Source organism: Tubulanus polymorphus, chromosome 11 (assembly GCF_964204645.1).
Source record: "Tubulanus polymorphus chromosome 11, tnTubPoly1.2, whole genome shotgun sequence".
In the NCBI taxonomy this organism is placed as follows: domain Eukaryota; kingdom Metazoa; phylum Nemertea; class Palaeonemertea; order Tubulaniformes; family Tubulanidae; genus Tubulanus; species Tubulanus polymorphus.
In genome coordinates, this window is record NC_134035.1 from 8,897,040 (window position 1) to 8,918,036 (window position 20,997).

Genomic DNA, 20,997 nt, shown 5'->3' on the forward strand with positions numbered 1-20,997 from the left:
ATCGACCAGTTACCGGTGGAGTATACTCAGTAATTAACAGGTGAGTTTGGGTGTAATTAGTGTGTCTTGTTAGTGTTAGTGTGTGTCGTGCGTGTGTTTGGATGTTATCGGATTGTGTTTGAGTAGTGTATGAGTTGAAGAGACCGGGTCCGCTCTGAGCGGGGGCTGCATGCATAATGAGATGATGATTGACTGGCAGCGGCGGCGGTCCGACACGTGATGCTGACTGGCTGATGCTATGAATAGTCGACGTCATCACCAGGTCAATTACCGGCCAATGCTATGACCCGATTCTCTGAACAAAGATAGAGTAGACTAGAGCTGGTGCTGGGCATTGATGGTTGTTAGTTGTGCAGCATCTCGAGCCGTTGCAGGGAACGCTACAATGGCGGCCATTATGATCAAAACAGAGCCTTTGGATTTTGAATACGGAGATGCAGGAGGTGATGGTACAGCTTTTGTAATAGATGAAGATACGTATGTAGTGTTACCCACTGATGCCGATGACGTTACTGATGGAGATATCAACGAGACCGGATTAGCTATAGGCGAACCTTACTCGCTGGTGAACGCCGATCAACTCGATTCCGATCTGACCGGCGCCGATTCGCTGCTCGCGAAGGAGGACTCAAGTTTGTTAGATCAGGCGTGCGTTCAGCTGTCGTCGCCGTCGGGAATCTCGACGCAAAACGCCACCAAATACGCCGTGTCGGTTTTCAAAGATTTCTGCGTCGGTAAAAGCTATTCGCCGGCCGCCGTCGACGAACTTACGTCGTCCTGTTTACAAGCGTTGTTGACGAGTTTCTATCAGGAAGTTCGCACGGGACGCGGCGCCCTCTATACGAAGAAATCGCTGCAGTGCATACGCCACGGGTTACAGCGCCATTTTCTGAACCTCGGCACGGGTATCGACATCGTGAAGGACGAAGAGTTCAAAGACGCGAACGTGATTTTCGCGACCGTCTGCAAAGACCCGGCGCGCAACAACACGGCGCAGTCGGTTCAGATTCAAAAACCGCTTCTCATCAAATCGGACATAAAAAAAATCGAAACGTATTTCCTCGACTACGACAAATCGAACAAGAAACTGCAGCAGAAAATATTCTACGATTTCATCACGTTTTTAGGGTTTAAAGGTCGCGAGGCGTTGCGACACGTGTCGACGGAGGTGTTCATCGTGCGCCAGGACGACACAGGTCAGAAATACGTGCTGCTAACGGACGGAACTAACTACCTCGGCGATCTGATCAGCGGTTGGAAGGAGGACGATACGGCCGACGTGAGCGGGGCCGTCATGTTCGAACGGCCCGGCGACCCGCTCTGCCCGGTGAAAGCGTTCGAATTATACGTGTCGAAGTTGAACCCGTGTTGCAATGCATTTTTTCAGTACCCGCGCGACACGTATTCGCGAACCGACGGCGTCTGGTTCGAAAACCGTCCGGTCGGCAAAAACAATCTCGGTCAGATGATGCAGGTGATCTCGAAGGAGGCCGAACTGTCGCAGATCTACACGAACTATTCGATACGCGTGACGTGTTTGAACGTGCTCGGCGAGTTCGGGTTCACGCCGTTCAGCGCGGCGATCTCGTCGAAGTACGCCGACTTCGCGACGTTGAAACGACAGATCGCCGACACGGTCGCCGAGGAGCTCGGATACACGTCGGGCAGTACGTGTCGTACGAACGGCGAAGAGTACCGCGCGCCGCCGACGCCGCCCGTCAAAACGCCGACCGCCGCCATCGAAAAACGTACGTCGTCGAACAAAAAACGTAAGTCGGACACGCCGGTGCGCCGGACGCCGACGAAAAAAAATAAAGTCGAAATCGTAACGTGCGACACTCCGGATTCTGGTAAGTATTCGATCGTTTACAGGGTTCCGCTGAAATTCAGACTAGTTCAAATAAGACTTGAGAAGACGGATCGAGGTCGGTTCTAAATTTCAGAATGGGCCATTTCTCCGCGTGTCCAGCTGGACCGGTGAGAATAGCTTAAATTCTTCGAAAAATATTGGTGTCTTTTGTTAATCGGTTGTATTTCTTGTCGGTAGTATTTTTCTTAGGTAGTATTTATTGGGAACGGATTAAGCATTAGCATTTATTTGAAAAGCCTGTCCTATATAGGTTAGATCTGTTCCATCGAATGGACCGAAAAGTCTGATCGAGGTTCATTCTAAATTTCAGAGTGGGCCGTTTCTCCGCGTGTCCAGCTGGACCGGCGAGAATAGCTTAAATTCTTCGAAAACTACTGGTGTTAATTCGGTCAATACAAAGTATGGGTCAAATTAGTATTGACCACTAGCTGATATTGTGAATGCAGTTTAAGGTGTAACCAGTTTATTCTGAGTTGGTCAAGGTTTATTGTTCTGCTGGTGGATGTATGTGGCAGGTGATTTTCCTCAGAGGCACAGTTGCTACGGGTTACAATTTCAATGCCCCTGTTATATGAGAATATTCGAGAAGGATTGAGAGCCTCTACGCGCGCGTTTAGTATGGCTAATCGATGATGTCAGGCCTGCTTAGAAACGTGTTAGAATTTCTCTTGAATCGCCCTGTTATTATAAGAATAGGACCCACTTTCATAGTTTGGGCCTCGCTTGTAGCAGCTGTGGCTAGTTGCGCGGTGCATCACATGCTAGTCATTGTGTATCGCAATGGTCTTTATGTAAGACCATCACTACTTTATTGATGCCCTATACAGATTATACGGGTTGATCGTTACGCAGAATCGCCGAATAGAATGTATTGCGAAGTTCTGTGAGAATTAGGTTTTTCTATTATCTTGAGTGGTCGTGCTTGATCGATTCATCGAGTGACTTTTTCCTGTTGAAAATTCGACCGCAATGCATTTAGTCTCCCTATATGATTGATAGTTGAACCTTTATTATTGATTTAGGCTGGATTACTGTATTAGGCAAAATGAACCTTTGTTCGATAAATAATACGGTGAAAAAATTAGGTCAAATGAGAAGCGATATAATTTTATCAGGAATCTATGCCCCCTCGTTGCGGATGCTATTTGATTTACTGATGGATCTGGTTTGTGGATATTTCGAGGGCTGGTTTTAAAGTACGGATGGACTCGGTATGCTATGCTATGCTATGCGATAATGGTAAAAGGCTGACATTTAGAGATGACCAATAATGTATGAGTCACGTATACGGCTAGTGTATAGCGGGTTACAGTACACTCTCTCTCTCACATACACAGTAAACATCAGGCTTCTCTCAATAACTGCGGCGATGTATATGCTCTGTATACAGTACAACGCCTGCAGTCCGCCACTCTATTCATCTGTACTACTCGGCGCTCAGCTCTCGCTGCTGTAGCCATGCCTACAGGCTTTAGGAATTGATTTCATACACACTGACTGCTGACATAAGCATCAGGGCGGGGAACAGGCGGTAACCGTTATCTGAGTAGATCTCAGTCGGTCATGCCCACTGAGAGCTGCTTTCAGTAACTAGTGACTGGCTCACTAGAGGGCACCATCGTACAGCAGTCACGTTTAGTTTCAAGTCTGAACCAGATGATCCGAGGGATTCCGAGGGATCTCTTTAAATGAACTCTACGTGATCTATCGATAAGCCTAGGTCTCTTTCAGTTAGAGAATTATATGAATATGAGGACCTCAAGTTTTGTTAACGATATCTCACATCTGACTACGACTTCTATTTGAGAGTAGAGTTTCCATTCTTTTTAAGAACTCAACAAATATAAAAATACCTAGAAAATCAGAATAATTTCGAGCTCATTTTCTATTAAACTATTAAACTCTGGTGAAAACTTAACTACAAACTGGTATATCAGGTCTGGTCTGGTATCCGCCGCTTGTCTTCAATATTGTCGAATATTGTCTCGTGTCATTTCTTGCTGTTGAAATGCCTGTCTTCTTGTTTTATAAGAAATTTCTAATGTATAAAGAGAATCCCACAATAATAACGAAAATTTTTCCTGGGGCTAGTAGTTTATTCGACGTTTCAACTATATTCGGATAGTCACCATCAGGCCCTACCACAACGTAGGAGATTTCTGATCTTCGACGAGACGACCGAACACGACGCGCGCGGCAGTTAAAGTCGGAAGATGATTTAAAATCGTGATATTTGTCTCTGAACGTGCGTACGTGTGTATTTCGTTGTAGATTACGAGTATAACGTGTACGCGCCGCTAGAACAGCCGTCTAGTCAACAGCAGATCATCGCCAGCATCGCCGAACATGAAGCGATCAACGGACACAATTCGGACGACAGTCTCACGCCGCTCACCGAGTTCCAGCCATCGCCGATCACGACTTTACAACCGTTGCGAGAAGAGCGTATTTCGTCGACGAGTAAAATAATGACGCCCTTGTGAGTTTGAAACGATATATATATATATATCTATATATATATACGACGTTGTTACGGTGTTTTTGTGCGTGTGGTGTGTTTGTGCATGTCGTGAATTCTTTTTTTTATTTCGATAAATTTCGTTTATCTTTTTTTTGTTGTCGATCACTCGGTTATCGAGTTTTTCCTAGTTCCGAACTTTTTATTTTAATTTCATCGCGCATAAGCGGTAGATTCTGGAAGATTTAAAAAAAGCTTTATTATCGCTGTTCTTTAATTTTATAAATTCCGTAGTAGTATATTCTGTTCATCTTTATTTTCGTCATTGTTTTGGCTTTGTTCGTATTTTCTAGCGAAACCCGTTTAAATCACTGATCATTTTGATTCGACAAAAATAAAACGATCACAGTTTCTTAGCGCGTATATTTCGGTACAACTGGTTCCACAGTCCCGAGTTAAACTCTCGAGTTAAAATCAGTTCATTTTCAATGTTTTAACTCCCGAGTCAAATCTTAACTCGCACAACTGCGGAACCGGGTCCTGTAGTCTAAATAGCGTCGAAATATTCTTATCGAAATCGAGATTTAAGCGGTTTTCGACTCGGATGTTTCTGATTTGGTTTCCTTGATTCATTTTGTCACGTGCATGAGCGTTTTGAGTTTGCTTTACAGGGCTATTGGTTCACAAAGCGCTAAATCATTGCTTAAAGCGAAATTCAGGTGAGTGTATACGTCGCATGGTTTTACCACTTTTACTACCCACGAGCCGCTGATACGGTTTTCAGTATAATGAAGTCAGTATTTGATTTGTGACGATGATTACCGATATAATTGTCTCGATCACCCGATATAATTTGTCTGATCAATATTTGCGGCGATGTTTTATACGTCAATATTTCTCTTCGCGGCAGATGTTGCGACAACGTTGTTTTAAATGGCATTATTCTCGAACATGTGTTACCTCTGTAGCTTTCAGACGGATACTTATTCATTTTGCCAGGTTGTTATTTTACCATAGCCACACACGTATGTATAGATAGATATATAGAGTACAGGTCCACGAATCATAATTGAATCGAATGTAACGAATTTGGAATACTCGGACAAATAAATAGAGCAGGGTTCCTGTCAGTTGAGATACTGGAAAGTCATGGAATTTGAAACTAGTTTTTGAGGTCTTTTTTGATAGTTAGGGAATTTCAGCTCTTAAGCCCTCACGTCGGGGAATTTTTGTTGTAATCACATTTTCATGTTTTCTGGTCTCTATTGATTATCAATTTCTTGGCTCTTGACGTTCATCACGAGTTGCAATTCCCTAGAAATCTGGTTACTCATGGAATTCAGTGATATGGTATGATATGAAAACATTGCGACGAAAAGTCATGTAATTTAGTAGGCCTAGATTATTCAATATCATTTTTAGTGAAGTTTGTTGTAAATATCGTATTTGAAATTTTTTTTTTTTCACTGCTCCATTTTGGTTAATGTTAGAACATGTAATCTCTGCACTTAACGTAAAATTGGAAAGAAAAAGATTAAAACTGCAATGTCATTCCTCGTCATTTTCAGATCGCGTGCAAATCCTACGCTGCATCGGCACCTATCGACGGCACCGGGAATGGATCTGAAAGAAGTCGTCAACTGTCTAGAGACGTACGCGCCGTCGAGTCTCTCCGAGGACTGGGACAACGTCGGCTTACTGGTCGAACCGTCGGCGCCGCATACCGTCCGCAAGATGCTACTGACGAACGACCTTACCGAACCGGTGCTCGACGAGGCGATCAGCGCCAAGTGCGACATGATCTTGTCGTATCATCCGCCGATTTTTGCGCCGTTGAAACGACTGACGCAGTCGTCGGTGAAAGAACGAATCATCGTGAAATGCATCGAGAATCGTTTAGCCGTTTATTCGCCGCACACTGCGTACGACGCTCTCGATAAAGGCGTTAATAAATGGCTTATATCTGCATTCTGTAAGTACCCTGAAAAATAACCTGTTGAAACCCTTTCAGTGCTGAATAATCAATACCCTATAGTGCTGAAGATAATTTGAAAATTCTGAAAAATTCCACCCTTGTGTGTTATATAACCGGAATAGGTCGACACCCTGGCTTGGTATATCGTTAGTTACTAATATTTCACTATGTTTGACAGGTGCTGCCATCTTTCAAGAGAGATAATTAGTAATTACATCAATACACCACAGTGCAGTGTACTAGTAAAATCCATCACTGATTCGTACACCACACTGCGGTGTAGACGCACTGAAAGGGTTAAAACCTTTTAGTGCTGAATAATTGATACCTGAAAGTGCTGGAGATAATTTGAGAAATCCCACCCCCAGTGTTTTAAAAAACGAGCATACTGCTGTAGTGTGTCTACACCACAGTACGGTGTATCGTTAGTAACTAATATTTCACTGTTTGACAGGTACTGCCATCTGGCAATAAAGATAAAAACTAATCGCTAGTAACATCGATAAAACCATGATACGGTGTACTAGCAAAGCATATCACCTTTTTATGCACTGTACTGCAGTGTCAACACACTGAAAGGGTTAAACAATGTCACGAGTCAGTTCACGATTATCGTGTAACTACAAATCCCCCTGGATCCAGTTCAATAGTTAGGGTTTAAGATTTTACTAAACAGTTGAATTATGGATTTTCGAGTTCATTACTCAAACTTTGATTCAGGGTTAGATATTTGAAATCCTTAAGTACTGAATTTTGCTTTCAACGGTGGAACAGGCCCTCCTTAAAATCAATGTTACCATATATGAACCAGTTTTCAAATCTTATCTTTATTCAATTATCATGTTATTTCCAGCCGTCAAGTCGAGTCGTCCGATAAAACAGTCGGAATCATCGACGCACCACTGCACCGGTGAATTCCGTTTAGAAGCGTGGGCCGACGCGTCGGGTAGTTCAACGTTACGTAACGAATTGAAAACGGTCACCGGCACGGACGTCATGTGTCAAAACAAGTATGTACGATAATTCTTCAGTCCGCTTTTGTAGTACGATAGCTTCTCCCGGGGCAGAGATGTCACTTCTTCCCAGGCAGAGATGTCACTTCTTCCCAGGCAGAGATGTCACTTCTTCCCAGGCAGATATGTCACTTCTTCCCGGGCAGAGATGTCCCTATGACGAGATGACTGATACACAGATACAGATATAGGCTAGGGGTAACAATACCAATGTCACTTCTCTCCAGGGAGAGATGATTGATACACAGTTACTGATATAATATAGGGGTAATTAAACCAAAATCACTTGTCTTCAGGGAGAGATGACTGATCAAAAGTTATGGATATAGGCTAAGGGTAATGATACCACCTAATGGAAGTGCTCTAACAAGAGAATGAGCTATTTGAAGTGCTTGATTACAACACCTCAAACGATTTGATATCAGTTAATTCATATATGAATAATGTTAGCGCGACGTTTGACCCCCCTTGATAACTGATCCATAATACTGATAATATTGTATTTTCAGGATTAAGAGTAACGGTTCAGATGTAGTGAAATTGAGTATGAATTGTACGGAGAACATGTTGAGTAAAGCCGTACAGTGTTTACGTTTGAGTAACACGTCCGTCAGTCGTAGTATGGAAATATTCCAGTTGAAAAAGGTACGTTTTTCAGAAATGCTCGTTCTATATCATGAAAACAATGTCAGACCTCGTCTCTGACTGTAAGTATCATTTATTCATTTCAGCCACCGATGCCCGATTTTGGTATGGGTCAAGTGGGCGAATTGAATCAGGACGTTTCGTTGCGAATGATGGTCGAAAAAGTGAAAACTCATCTGAAAATTCCGCACGTTCGTCTCGCCATCGGTACCGGTTTAGATATGGGTAAGCAATTTGATCTATATTGCCACCAGATGGCGTCAGTTCATAGTGTCAGTCGCTAGGCGTGTTTCTGTATTTGCAATTCATCAACTAATGTTCTCTCCATACGCCGACCCTATTATTTTTACACCAACCCCTCTGAAGATTTGCTGTAAAAAGATCTGCTCTCCCTCTTGTTGATGTCAATGTTCTATATTATTTTGCTATCAATTCTATGATAATAATATCATAAAAAGTAGTAGGTTAATGTGAGATTGCTCCAAAATTAAGCTTCCTTTTCAATCAAATTCCAAGCCTCTAAAAATTTGTCTTTTGTGCACGCAATGTTACACCTTGAAGTAACACCAAGAATGAATGGAGAACCTTCGAAAATAGAGAACTGTGAAAAGTGATACAGATTATTAGTCCAAATTATAGTCAGAAAATGGGAACAACCTCCTAGTTGCAAGAAAGCACTTGTGAAATGTGTTAGATTGACAATTCAATTGTTAGTTTCGGCCAAAGAAACTGAAGTTCAACTAGAAACTAGTTCAGGCCTATCAAAATATCTAATATTGAATGTATGATTTAGTGTATTTTGTATTTTAATTATAGATTCGTTAGTGAGTTCAGTAGCGGTGTGCGCCGGATCGGGCGCGAGCGTTTTGAAAGGTACGCCGGCCGACCTTTACCTCACCGGCGAGATGTCGCACCACGACGTATTGGACGCCGTATCGAAGGGTATCAGCGTGATACTGTGTGACCATAGCAACACGGAACGCGGGTATCTACACGTGTTGAGTAAAAACTTGCAGGAAGTGTTTTACGGGTGCGTTCAGACGGTCGTGTCAACCGTCGACGCCGATCCTCTGAACGTGGTCTGAGAATCTCGTGGGTGAATACGGAACCGGAGCTACGTCCGATGCAGAATTTGTCTCGGTTAACTCAGGATACCTAAGATTCGACTCGGTCATCAGAGCGTTAGGAAACAAGTCGCTGATTTTTCAGTCTGGGAATTTTTGCGACGTGAATGAACTTTAGATCAGACCGGTCGCAGACCAGTCGTAAGTCGATCGGACATGTTGCATTTCTTACGATGATCGGATCCTATGTGACCCGAGTGTACTTTAGACCAATCGTAACTAGCCAATGAACCACGATGTACACGTCAAGTGACAGTTCAAAATGATCGCGGGTGACCCGGTGCCCGAATCAGCAACTCGAATTCTTGATATGATATGAGCGTTGTAAAGACTGAATCGTAGACGATCGGAATCAGGATCGGATCAGATCTTAGTGAGACCTGAGTTCGGCTTGACTGTGGAAATCCGTTCGTTGTTATGAGATTTGATTCGACTTTTGAAATTCGATTCACGTTAGACCCCGCCTGACCTGAATCACGCGGGACCAATAAATCTCCAGGCCAGTCCGAGAAACTTCGCATGCGGAGGAGAATTTCGGATATATCGTCCGGGGGCATTCGCTTACTCGAGGTCATCAGCTCCGTGTAGCGAATGGAGTCTTATACTACTGAAACCCAACCCTGTCCTTTCTCAATCTCTCACATATACAAATACTCAACCGCGTCATTTCAAATATTTGTACAGGATTTTTCGATCAATCTCGTCATTCGTTGCGAAAAACTTTTTATAATAATGGTTTCACACGAACACGTCGGCAGCAAACGAAATACGAGAAATTCTTCAACAGTTGTTACAATTGCCTTATCGAGTACTTCACTTATATTCAAGCTTCATCGATCGATGTGTGGAATATTTTTTCTAAAATCAGTATTTTTTCTCTACTATGATATAAGGCATTCATTCGTGCTATTCTTATCTGAAAAATATCTGTTCTTAGCAGTGCCTGAATTTCATCATCATCATCATATCAGTTGCATTTAACACATGATAACGCTATGTACCCGTTTATATTCTAATGAAAGTTGAACCTCGCCTAATTCCGACGACCTGTTTGAATATGTTCGGGGTTTTAAGTCGACCAGTAATTAATCTGGTCAAAACTGGTCGATTACAGAATTTTCTCAATTATTTTCGATATTTTGTTAAAGTCTACGAGCAATGTACATCAGGTCCGGATATTAAGCAAGGTAAACTTAAGTGAAACCTCTAATTTCTACTTGTAAAGTACTTCAACAAAGTGCAGTCCAGCTTGCATTCATTGTACCAGTAATATGTTGTACATAGTCCAAAGTGCGTTTTTTTTTTGTGGTGACAAATAAGGTTTTCTAGTCTTTTTATGGAGGGACGTATTATAATAATGTAAATTATAGTGGTGAAAATACACTTAGTGTTTATATTCTTTGATATTGTAAAATCATGAAAAGGCAATCAATATATGAAAAAAATAACTATGATTATCATCATAGATATTATAATTATTATTATTATTAATATTATCAAATGTATAAAAATGAATGATCCTTGTCTACACTAGAGAGAGTCTGTGAGCCGATAAATCAGGGTCTGCAGTTGCTCAAAAGTTGGTTAGAGTTAATCAGTGGATACCCGGTAGTTGACATATTGACAATTAGTAGTTCATTGTTACTATGGTATTCACCCGCTGGTTATCTTAACCAACTTTTCAGCAGCCGACCCCGGCATTTTATAGGCCGCCTAATGACAGATCTCATTTTTATCTGGATTTGCTTCTTGCGAACCGCTCGGGATGTCTCGCCTGCGGGTATGTCGGCTCTATAGTGTAGACACGGCTATGTTCTCCTTATTCAGCAAATATGTGATAAAGCCTCTAAACTTCGACTACTATGATGAAATAAGCGGTTCATTTTGCTATGTTGTTTATATTTGAATTGACAATCATGCATAATACGCCTCTAAATAATTTTGCTATATTAAAACAATGGAGAAAACAGAGAGCGAGAGCCTTGTACAGAAATACAGTGATTCAGTATCCCAGTGATAACACAGATATCTTAGATTTCAAGAGTCAGTGTTCTGCACTCGGGATTATTGACCGTTTAGAAAATTTCATCATTTCAAAGTACCGGTTTTAACTAGGGGATAGGGTCAAAACAGTTGGAAGGTCATCAGGTATGCCTAAAGTTATTAATTGTGTTGTAAGCTAGAATTTTTCATTGAATCTCTTCTAATCGTACAGGGGCCATTGCTCAAACCTCGATTTAAGCGGAACCTCATTACAACGAACTTCAGGAGATCGGAAAATCTGTTCATATTAGCTATTATGCGTTATATCCCGGACAAAAATATTGAATTTGCGATATTCGGGATGGAATGCTAGATTTGTACTTACTGAGAGATCGTTATATCTGAGGTCGTCGTAACGAAGTTCCGCTGTAGAGTTGAGACTGGTGAATAGTTGACTAAAATGACAATTACGATTTCATCGATGCTGTTTATCTCTCAGTTTACTCTATCCAACTCTTCTTTGAGTAATTGGTCGCAGGGTCCGATTTCATGAAAAAGTTTAACCTTAAACGGGTACGTTTGAATTGGGGTCATACATTTATTACGTACGCATTAGGGGAGGGGGAGGGGGTCAGTGCAATTGCGTACTGTAATGCTTAATGTATATGAAAAAATGGCCGATTTTGTGTACAGAGGGGGAGGAGGGGTTGAAAATTTCAAATTTTATGCGTACGTAATAAATGAATGATCCCATTGTTGGTCTCGGCGAAAACACGACGATGTAGCTGATATAGCGATTTAACTAGAAATTTGGGTTTTAAAGTTTTTCGTGAAACTTGACCCAGTTTTACAAAAAAGGGTAAGCCTAAAACGGTTAAGTTTGAATTGTTGTCGTCATCGAAGAAATGCAGTAACCAATAGCAATTACACAACAAATTTGAGTTAAACTTTCTCGTACCGGTAAAACTGGACCCTGGGGCCAGTTGCACAGTCATGACTTAGGTCCAAAAGTGGTCTTAAATCTTAAGACCAGTCTTAAGTTGTTAGATTGGCTATAGAACTAAGTTGGTCATAGACTGGTCTTAAGTCTAAGCCGTGACTGTGCAACCGGCCCCTGGTCTTTATAACGATGAACATCAGGAGTGAATTTTGTTGTCCCCTTTCAGTCATTAACTATTGAGTATTGGTAGAGTATTGGTTATCATTCTTAAAGGTTATTATTACCCCGTACATATATATTTACGTATATATATATATATATATATTGTGTAACGATTCGATGATTTGTTTTCGTTGTAAATTTAGAGTTTTTTTATGTTGTGTTTTTTCACACTTTTTGTAGTGAGAGAGAATTTTCTATTGCGGATAGCTGCAGGGTTGTACCGGTGCCAGATTCTATCATATTAGTTCATCGCATGAAAGGTCCGGGATCTTGATTGTCAAATTATTTACGAAAAAAGTATGTGCTTTAAAGCACGGTTCATGTCGGGATTCTTAAACCTTTCAGTGCTGACTAATCAATACCCTATAGTGCTGGAGATAATTTGGAATATTTGAAACATTCCACCCTAATGTGTTGAATAACGGGAATACCACTATAGTGCGTCTACACCGCGGCGCAGTGTATCGTTAGTTATTAATATTCACTATGTTTGACAGGTGCTGCCATCCGTAGAGATGAAAACCAATTACTATTTACATCAATACACCGCAGTGCGGTGTACTAGCAAAATCCAACACACCGCACTGCGGTGTAGACGCACTGAAAGGGTTAAAGATTGGATAGATTTTTAAGTACAATTTTTTATCATTTTGAAACGTTTTTCTGACTCAACATTCGGTTGAACCAGAAACTGAGTCCCGAGACTTTATAGAGATAAACAGATAACTATAGAAATTCTGTTTTGTTTTAATTTCTTGTTGAAATGTACACACTTTGTATTGTTAGTTTTGTTAATTGCCAAGTAATATGAATCAATAAAGTGCGTGACTCCAAAAAAAACTTCTACTTCTTTGGATGGTCTACTCAGCGACATTCATTTATTGCGTGCACTTTGTGAGAGAAAGGGCTTAATGTACCTATGTCAAAAAATGGCAGGGAGGGGAGTTAGAAAATTCAAATTTTGTGCGCACGTAATCAATGAATGAAACTTCAGCAAAGTGCTGAAGAGAGCTACTTTCGGACTTATGCAAGTTATCTAGTAGAATGTGACACAAATGTAGGTAATATTACGCAGTGTCCAACCTAAGCACTTAGTCTGATAGCCCAGATAAGTATATTTTCATAAGGGCAAGTAGGTTATCATTTTATCACTTGTCCATTCAGACACTGGACTACTACAATTTTATGTCTCAAAGCTTTTTTTGCCACTCGATACAACAGGGGCCAGTCGCTCAAAAGTTTAGTTTAAGATAACCGGCAGATAAATACCATAGTGACAATGAACTTTTAATGGTCACTATGTCAACTATCCACTGGTTAACTAAACAACTGCAATGAAGGGCAAGTTGATTTTTGAAGGGGCTAGCGAAATTTCAGACATGATATCTTGTTTGAAACCGACTCTTATGAATCCGATGACGAATTATGAATTGCCATAATCACCATGATCAGAAACAAAAGGTTAACAAGGATTTTCTTATCGTATTACATTAGACTGGATGCACCACGTCGCGCTGACAGTTTATTGTCAACATTTCAACAACTGAAAGAAAGTTTTTCTGAATTGATTGTTTACAATCAAATAAATGAGTAGATTTACAGAGGAATTGACGGCCGATGTCAAGAGGTAGGTTGTGTTCAATATTTCCTGGAACGGATAGCGTCTTCCCATTTTACCGAGTAAACCTGGAAATTCCAAAACCGTGAATATGATACTCATTGTCAGCACCATTTTCGTCGCCTTCGACATGCCCTGCTTTTCTGACTCAGGCGTTTTACAAGAAGCAGATAGAAATTTCCGTCGTTTTGCTTTAACTCGTAAAACAATCATAAGTGTTATATTCGCTCCGAAAACTGCTATATTCGGTATAATGATTCGGAAGATAGGGTCGACGGAGCGGTTCATGAGGACAAAGCTACTGTCAGGTGAGTAGTACGCCCTGTAGTGAGGGCCGAGTCTGGATCGTTTTTGGAATATAACTCGCATAGTTATAGGGTAATATGAGGGCAGTGCCATTGAAAATATAAAGGCAAAGACAACGATAGAATTAATGAAGATATTGCGTCGAACCATTAAGATGAAAATCATCGTAATTAATCTTTCGCATTGAATGATAACGGTTAGATAGTTACGGAACATTTGAAATCCGTGGTTAAACATAGTCATCCATATGTATATGTGAGGGAAGATCCACTCTGGAATGAAATATTTGATCATATCACCGTACGTAGCGTAGTGAATATAATAGCGAACCGGGCTCTGGATGAATTTCGTTACCAAAAACATGTTATCAGCAACAGCGAGGTATTTCAGTAAATAGATGCAGCGGTTTTTAGTCTTCATTCTGAGAAATACAATGAGAACGATCGAGTTTAAACCAACCCCGACTGTCAGTATAGGAGGCAAAATGAATCCTATCACAACCCATTTGTGGGCATATGAAGTTAAAGTAGAATTAGTTATCATCCTGAATACGTACTAAATTAAATCTGATCAGCTATTTTAATATAGATTGAATATTGCGCGGCACATGCAGTGTTGTCAAAATTGCCTTTTCAGAAATAGTTCCACCACTTAAGCAACTACCGACAGAGTAAACCTAAGATTAAGAAACTAATATAATTTGTGATGTACAACAGCACGGCATCCATGTACGCGAAATCGATAATTCCGCCGCCAGTTTTTAAACCAGAAACTGTAGACATTGGCAATTTCACGATATACAGGTATCACATACAAATCTATAGCTCATGGTATATACTACAGTATGATATGTTGCTGAGTGTCTTCAGATGTTCACCATCGGGTTCTGATCAATCCTTGTCGGATTGATCTGATTAGTGTCAAATGTTGTTCCTATACACTAACATTTTCATTTTTTCATTTCTAATTTATTTTCAGCATTTTGTAATTCAAACTGTAATGTTTATCAATCTTACTTTGTTATCATTCTTTTTAACTTCTTGTGGAACCCGGACTAGATTCATTAAATTACCGATCCGAACGACTCACGCGACGCGATGAACCTGCTGTCTCATTATATCGTAAGGTGCTGCCGCTATGCTCATCGTTAGCGGATTTTTCAAACACCAACAAAAGTCGACTCTGGCAATCACATACATACGATTGCCAGAGTTGACTCATGTTAGTGTATGAAAAATCCGCTAACGATGAGCATAGCGGCAGCACATTATGGTAAAATTATTATGATATGTAATTCAGGCGAAATAAGTGATGAATACCGTTGATTTGTCATTCTCACACCAAGCTGAGAAGAAGATACCTTACTAGTTATTATAACGAAAATCCGACCTAGATAAAATATTACGAGTTATTGAATACGAATGACACTAAATGATTATTGAATAATATTATAGATATGTTGAAATGTTCTGTAAATATTTTGTTTTTTTTACATAGTGTATTGATATGCATGTTTTCTCTCCTTATACAATTGACATTGTCAGGTTGAATAAAATTATCTTGTCTTATCTTATCATGAAAGTAACAAAATATTCCCATAATCTACATGTATTAGTGGAGTTTAGTTTTCCTCCTTATGCCATGGAAATAAGATTTGGTGTGTAATAAATATTCGTGATTTTGGTTTTTTGATCAGGTTACTCTGCTTTATATAGCCCCACATCTCATTGGCCCAAAATCCTGGAATGCCCTCCCCCATCTCATTATTGTCGTGTTGAAGCACACTTAATGTTTACTTTTTAGTAGACTTGAAAAATTCCGCCCTATTGTGTTGATTAACGGGCGGAATACCACTATAGTGCATCTACACCCTGGCGCGGTGTATCGTTAGTTACTAATATTTAACTATGTTTGACAGGTGCTGCCATTCATAGAGATAAAAACCAATTACTATTTACACCAATACACCGCAGTGCGGTGTACTAGCAAAATCCACCACCTACTCATACACCGCACTGCGGTGTAGACGCACTGAAAGGGTTAAAGATTGGATAGATTTTTAAGTACAATTTTTTATCATTTTGAAACGTTTTTCTGACTCATCATTAGGTTGAACCAGAAACTGAGTCCCGAGACTTTACAGAGATATACAGATAACTATAGAAATTCTGTTTTGTTTTAATTTCTTGTTGAAATGTACACACTTTGTATTGTTAGTTTTGTTAATTGCCAAGTAATATGAATCAATAAAGTGCGTGACTCCAAAAAAAACTTCTACGTTGGACTTAAAGTAGTTCTTATGTGGTTTTGAAGTCTACTTAGCGACATTCATTTATTGCGTACACTTTGTGAGGGAGAGGGCTTATGTACCTATGTGAAAAAATGGCAGGAAGGGGAGTTAAAAATTCAAATTTTGTGCGCACGTAGTCAATGAATGAAACTTCAGCATTGCACAGTGCGATTTCTTGGGGAAAACTTTGTGAAGGCCCTGATAAGTGCTTACTTCTCACTAAAGTGCTGAAAAGAGCTACTTTCTGATCTGACATACCAGTTATCTAGTAGAATGTGTCAAAAATGTAGGTAATATTACGTAGGGTCCAATCTAAGCACTTAGTCTGATAGCCCGGGATAAGTGTATTTTCATTAGGGCAAGTAGGTTATCATTTTATCACTTGTCCACTCAGACACTGGACTAGTACAATTTTATGTCTCAAAGCTTTTTTTGCCACTCGATACAACAGGGGCCAGTCGCTCAAAAGTTTAGTTTAAGATAACCGGCAGATAAATACGATAGTGACAATGAACTTTTAATGGTCACTATGTCAACTATCCACTGGTTAACTAAACAACTGTTATGAAGGGCAAGTTGATTTTTGAAGGGGCTAGCGAAATTTCAGACATGATTTCTTGTTTGAAACCGACTCCAACTGAATCCGATGACGAATTATGTATTGCCACAATCACTATGATCAGAAACACAAAAGGTTACCAGGGATTTTCTTACCGTATAACATTAGACTGGATGCACCACGTCGCACTGACAGTTTATTGTCAACATTTCAACAACTGAAAGAAAGTTTTTCTGAATTGATTGTTTACAATCAAATAAATGAATAGATTTACAGAAGAATTGACGGCCGATGTCAAGAGGTAGGTTGTGTTCAATATTTTCTGGAAAGGAAAGTGTCTTCCCATTTTACCGAATAAACCTGGAAATTCCAAAACCGTGAATATGATACTCATTGTCAGCACCATTTTCGTCGCCTTCGACATGCCCTGTTTTTCTGATTCTGGCGCTTTACAAGCGGCAGATAAAAATTTCCGTCGTTTTGCTTTAACTCGTAAAACAATGATTAGCGCTATATTCGCTGCGAAAACTGATATATTCGGTATAATGATTCGGAAGATAGGGTCAACGTAACGGTTCATGAGGATAAAACTACTGTCACGTGAGTAGTGCGCTCTGTAGTGAGGACCGAGTCTGGATTTTTTTTAGCCACTCGATACAACAGGGGCCAGTCGCTCAAAAGTTTAGTTTAAGATAACCGGCAGATAAATACCATAGTGACAATGAACTTTTAATGGTCACTATGTCAACTATCCACTGGTTAACTAAACAACTGCAATGAAGGGCAAGTTGATTTTTGAAGGGGCTAGCGAAATTTCAGACATGATTTCTTGTTTGAAACCGACTCCAACTGAATCCGATGACGAATTATGTATTGCCACAATCACTATGATCAGAAACACAAAAGGTTACCAGGGATTTTCTTACTGTATTACATTAGACTGGATGCACCACGTCGCGCTGACAGTGTATTGTCAGCTTTTCAACAACTGAAAGAAAGTTTTTCTGAATTGTTTGTTTACAATCAAATAGATGATTAGATTTACAGAAGAATTGACGACTGATGTTAAGACGTAGGTTGTGTTCAATATTTCCTGGAAAGGATAGCGTCTTCCCATTTTACCGAGTAAACCTGGAAATTCCAAAATCGTGAATATGATACTCATTGTCAGCACCATTTTCGTAGCTTTCGACATGCCCTGTTTTTCTGACTCTGATTTACTAGTCACTAAGAAATTTCCGTTGTTTTGCTTTGACTCGTCAAACAATGATAAGCGCTATATTCGCTGCGAAAACTAATATATTCGGTATAATGATTCGGACGATCGGGTCGACGTAACGGTTCATGAGGACAAAGCTACTGTCACGTGAGTAGTACGCTCTGTAGTGAGGACCGAGTCTGGATCGTTTTTGGAAAATAACTTGCATAGTTATAGGGCAATATGAGCACAATGCCACTGAAAATATACATGCAAAGGCAACGATAAAATTGATGAAGATATTGCGTTGAACCTTTAAGATAAAAATCATCGTAACTAATCTTTCGCATTGAATGATAACAGTTAAATAGTTACGGAACATTTGAAATCCGTTGTTAAACATAGTCATCCATATGTATATGTCAGGGAAGACCCACGTCGCATTGAAATATTTGATCATATCACCGTACGTAGCGTAGTGAATATAATAGCGAACCGGGTCCTGGATGAATTTCGTTACCAAAAACATGTTATCAGCAACAGCGAGGTATTTCAGTAAATAGATGCAGCGGATTTTAGTCTTCATTCTGAGAAATAAAATGAGAACGATCGAGTTTAAACCAACTCCGACTGTCAGTATAGGAGGCAAAATGAATCCTATCACAACCCATTTGTGGGCATATGAAGTTAAAGTAGAATTAGTTATCATCCTGAATACGTACTAAATTAAATCTGATCAGCTATTTTGATATAGATTGAATATTGCGCGGCACATGCCGCACACAATGCAAGCTGTAGCAGTGTGGAGCAGTGTTGTCAAAATTGCCTTTTCAGAAATAGTTCCACCACTTAAGCAACTACCGACAGAGTAAACCTAAGATTAAGAAACTAATATAATTTGTGATGTACAACAGCACGGCATCCATGTACGCGAAATCGATAATTCCGCCGCCAGTTTTTAAACCAGAAACTGTAGACATTGGCAATTTCACGATACACAGGTATCACATACAAATCTATAGCTCATGGTATATACTACAGTATGATATGTTGCTGAGTGTCTTCAGATGTTCACCATCGGGTTCTGATCAGTCCTTGACGATTTGATCTGATTAGTGTCAGATGTTGTTCCTATACACTAACATTTTCATTTTTTTCATTTCTAATTTATTTTCAGCATTTAGTAATTCAAACTGTAATGTTTATCAATCTTACTTTGTTATCATTCTGTTTAACTTCTTTTGAGACCCGGACTAGATTCATTAAATTACCGATCCGAACGACACAGGCGACGCGATAAACCTGCTGTCTCATTATATCGTAAGGTGCTGTCGCTATGCTCATCGTTAGCGGTCTTTTCAAACACTAACAAAAGTCGACTCTGGCAATCACATACATACGATTGCCAGAGTCGACTCATGTTAGTGTATGAAAAATCCGCTAACGATGAGCATAGCGGCAGCACATTATGGTAAAATTATTATGATATGTAATTCAGGCGAAATAAGTGATGAATACCGTTGATTTGTCATTCTCACACCAAGCTGAGAAGAAGATACCTTACTAGTTATTATAACGAAAATCCGACCTAGATAAAATATTACGAGTTATTGAATACGAATGACACTAAATGATTATTGAATAATATTATAGATATGTTGAGATGTGCTGTAAATATTTTGTTTCTAGTGTATTGATATGCATGTTTTTCTGTCCTTATACAATTGACATTGTCAGGATGAATGAAATTATCTTATCTTATCCTATCATGAAAGTAACAAAATATTCCCATAACCAACAAGTATTAGTGGAGTTTAGTTTTCCTCCTTATGCCATGGAAATATGAGTTGGTGTGTAATAAATATTCGTGATCTTTTTTTTTGATCAGGTTACTCTGCTTTATATAGCCCCACATCTCATTGGCCCAAAATCCTGGAATGCCCCCCCCCAAACTCATTATTTTTGTGTTGAAGCACATTTAATGTTCACTTTTTAGTTGACTTGAAAAATTCCACCCTAGTGTGTTGAATAACGGGAATACAGTGCATCTTCAACGCGGCGCAGTGTATCGTAGTTACTAATACTTCACTTTGTTTGACAGGTGCTGCCATTCATAGAGATAAAAACCAATTACTATTTACACCAATACACCGCAGTGCGATGTACTAGCAAAATCCATCACCTATTTATAGACCGCACTGCGGTGTGGACGCACTGAAAGGGTTAAAGATTAGATAGATTTTTAAGTACAATTTTTTATCATTTTGAAACGTTTTTCTGACTCCACATTCGGTTGAACCAGAAACTGAGTCCCAAGACTTTATAGAGATAAACAGATAACTATAGAAATTCTGTTTTGTTTTAATTTCTTGTTGAAATGTACACTTTTTGTTTTGTTAGTTTTGTTAATTGCCAAGTGATATGAATCAGTAAAGTGCGTGACTCCAAAAAAAAACTTCTACTTCTTTGGACTTAACGTAGTTCTTATGTTTTGAAGTCTACTCAGTGACATTCATTTATTGCGTGCACTTTGTGAGGGAGAGGGCTTAATAAACCTATGTCAAAAAATGGCAGGGGGGGGAGTTAGAAAATTCAAATTTTGTGCGCACGTAATCAATGAATGAAACTTCAGCGTTACACAGTGCGATTTCTTGGGGAAAACTTTGTGAAGGCCCTGATTAGTGCTTACTTCTCACTAAAGTGCTGAAGAGAGCTACTTTCTGACTTATACAAGTTATCTAGTAGAATGTATCAAAAATGTAGTACGCAGGGTCCAATCTAAGCACTTAGTCTGAT

General features: G+C 39.8%; 1 protein-coding gene across 1 annotated transcript; it reads left to right on the top strand.

Moving 5' to 3' along the window:
• The first annotated feature begins 226 nt into the window (after nt 1-226).
• On the top strand, nt 227-13,048 carry LOC141912582 (uncharacterized). The gene is made up of 8 exons (XM_074803871.1): nt 227-1,850; nt 4,142-4,349; nt 5,000-5,047; nt 5,897-6,300; nt 7,157-7,313; nt 7,826-7,961; nt 8,048-8,186; nt 8,778-13,048. The coding sequence occupies exons 1-8, from the start codon at nt 338-340 to the stop codon at nt 9,044-9,046; spliced, it is 2,874 nt and encodes a 957-aa protein (XP_074659972.1). The 5' UTR covers nt 227-337; the 3' UTR covers nt 9,047-13,048.
• Nucleotides 13,049-20,997: the final 7,949 nt, after the last annotated feature.

Excerpts from the sequence above, each read along its gene's own strand:
- LOC141912582 (XM_074803871.1), top strand. The coding sequence starts at position 338 with ATGGTTGTTAGTTGTGCAGCATCTCGAGCCGTTGCAGGGAACGCTACA. Across the intron at positions 5,048-5,896 it reads TTGCTTAAAGCGAAATTCAG|ATCGCGTGCAAATCCTACGC; the intron begins GTGAGTGTATAC and ends CGTCATTTTCAG. Across the intron at positions 8,187-8,777 it reads CGGTACCGGTTTAGATATGG|ATTCGTTAGTGAGTTCAGTA; the intron begins GTAAGCAATTTG and ends TTTTAATTATAG.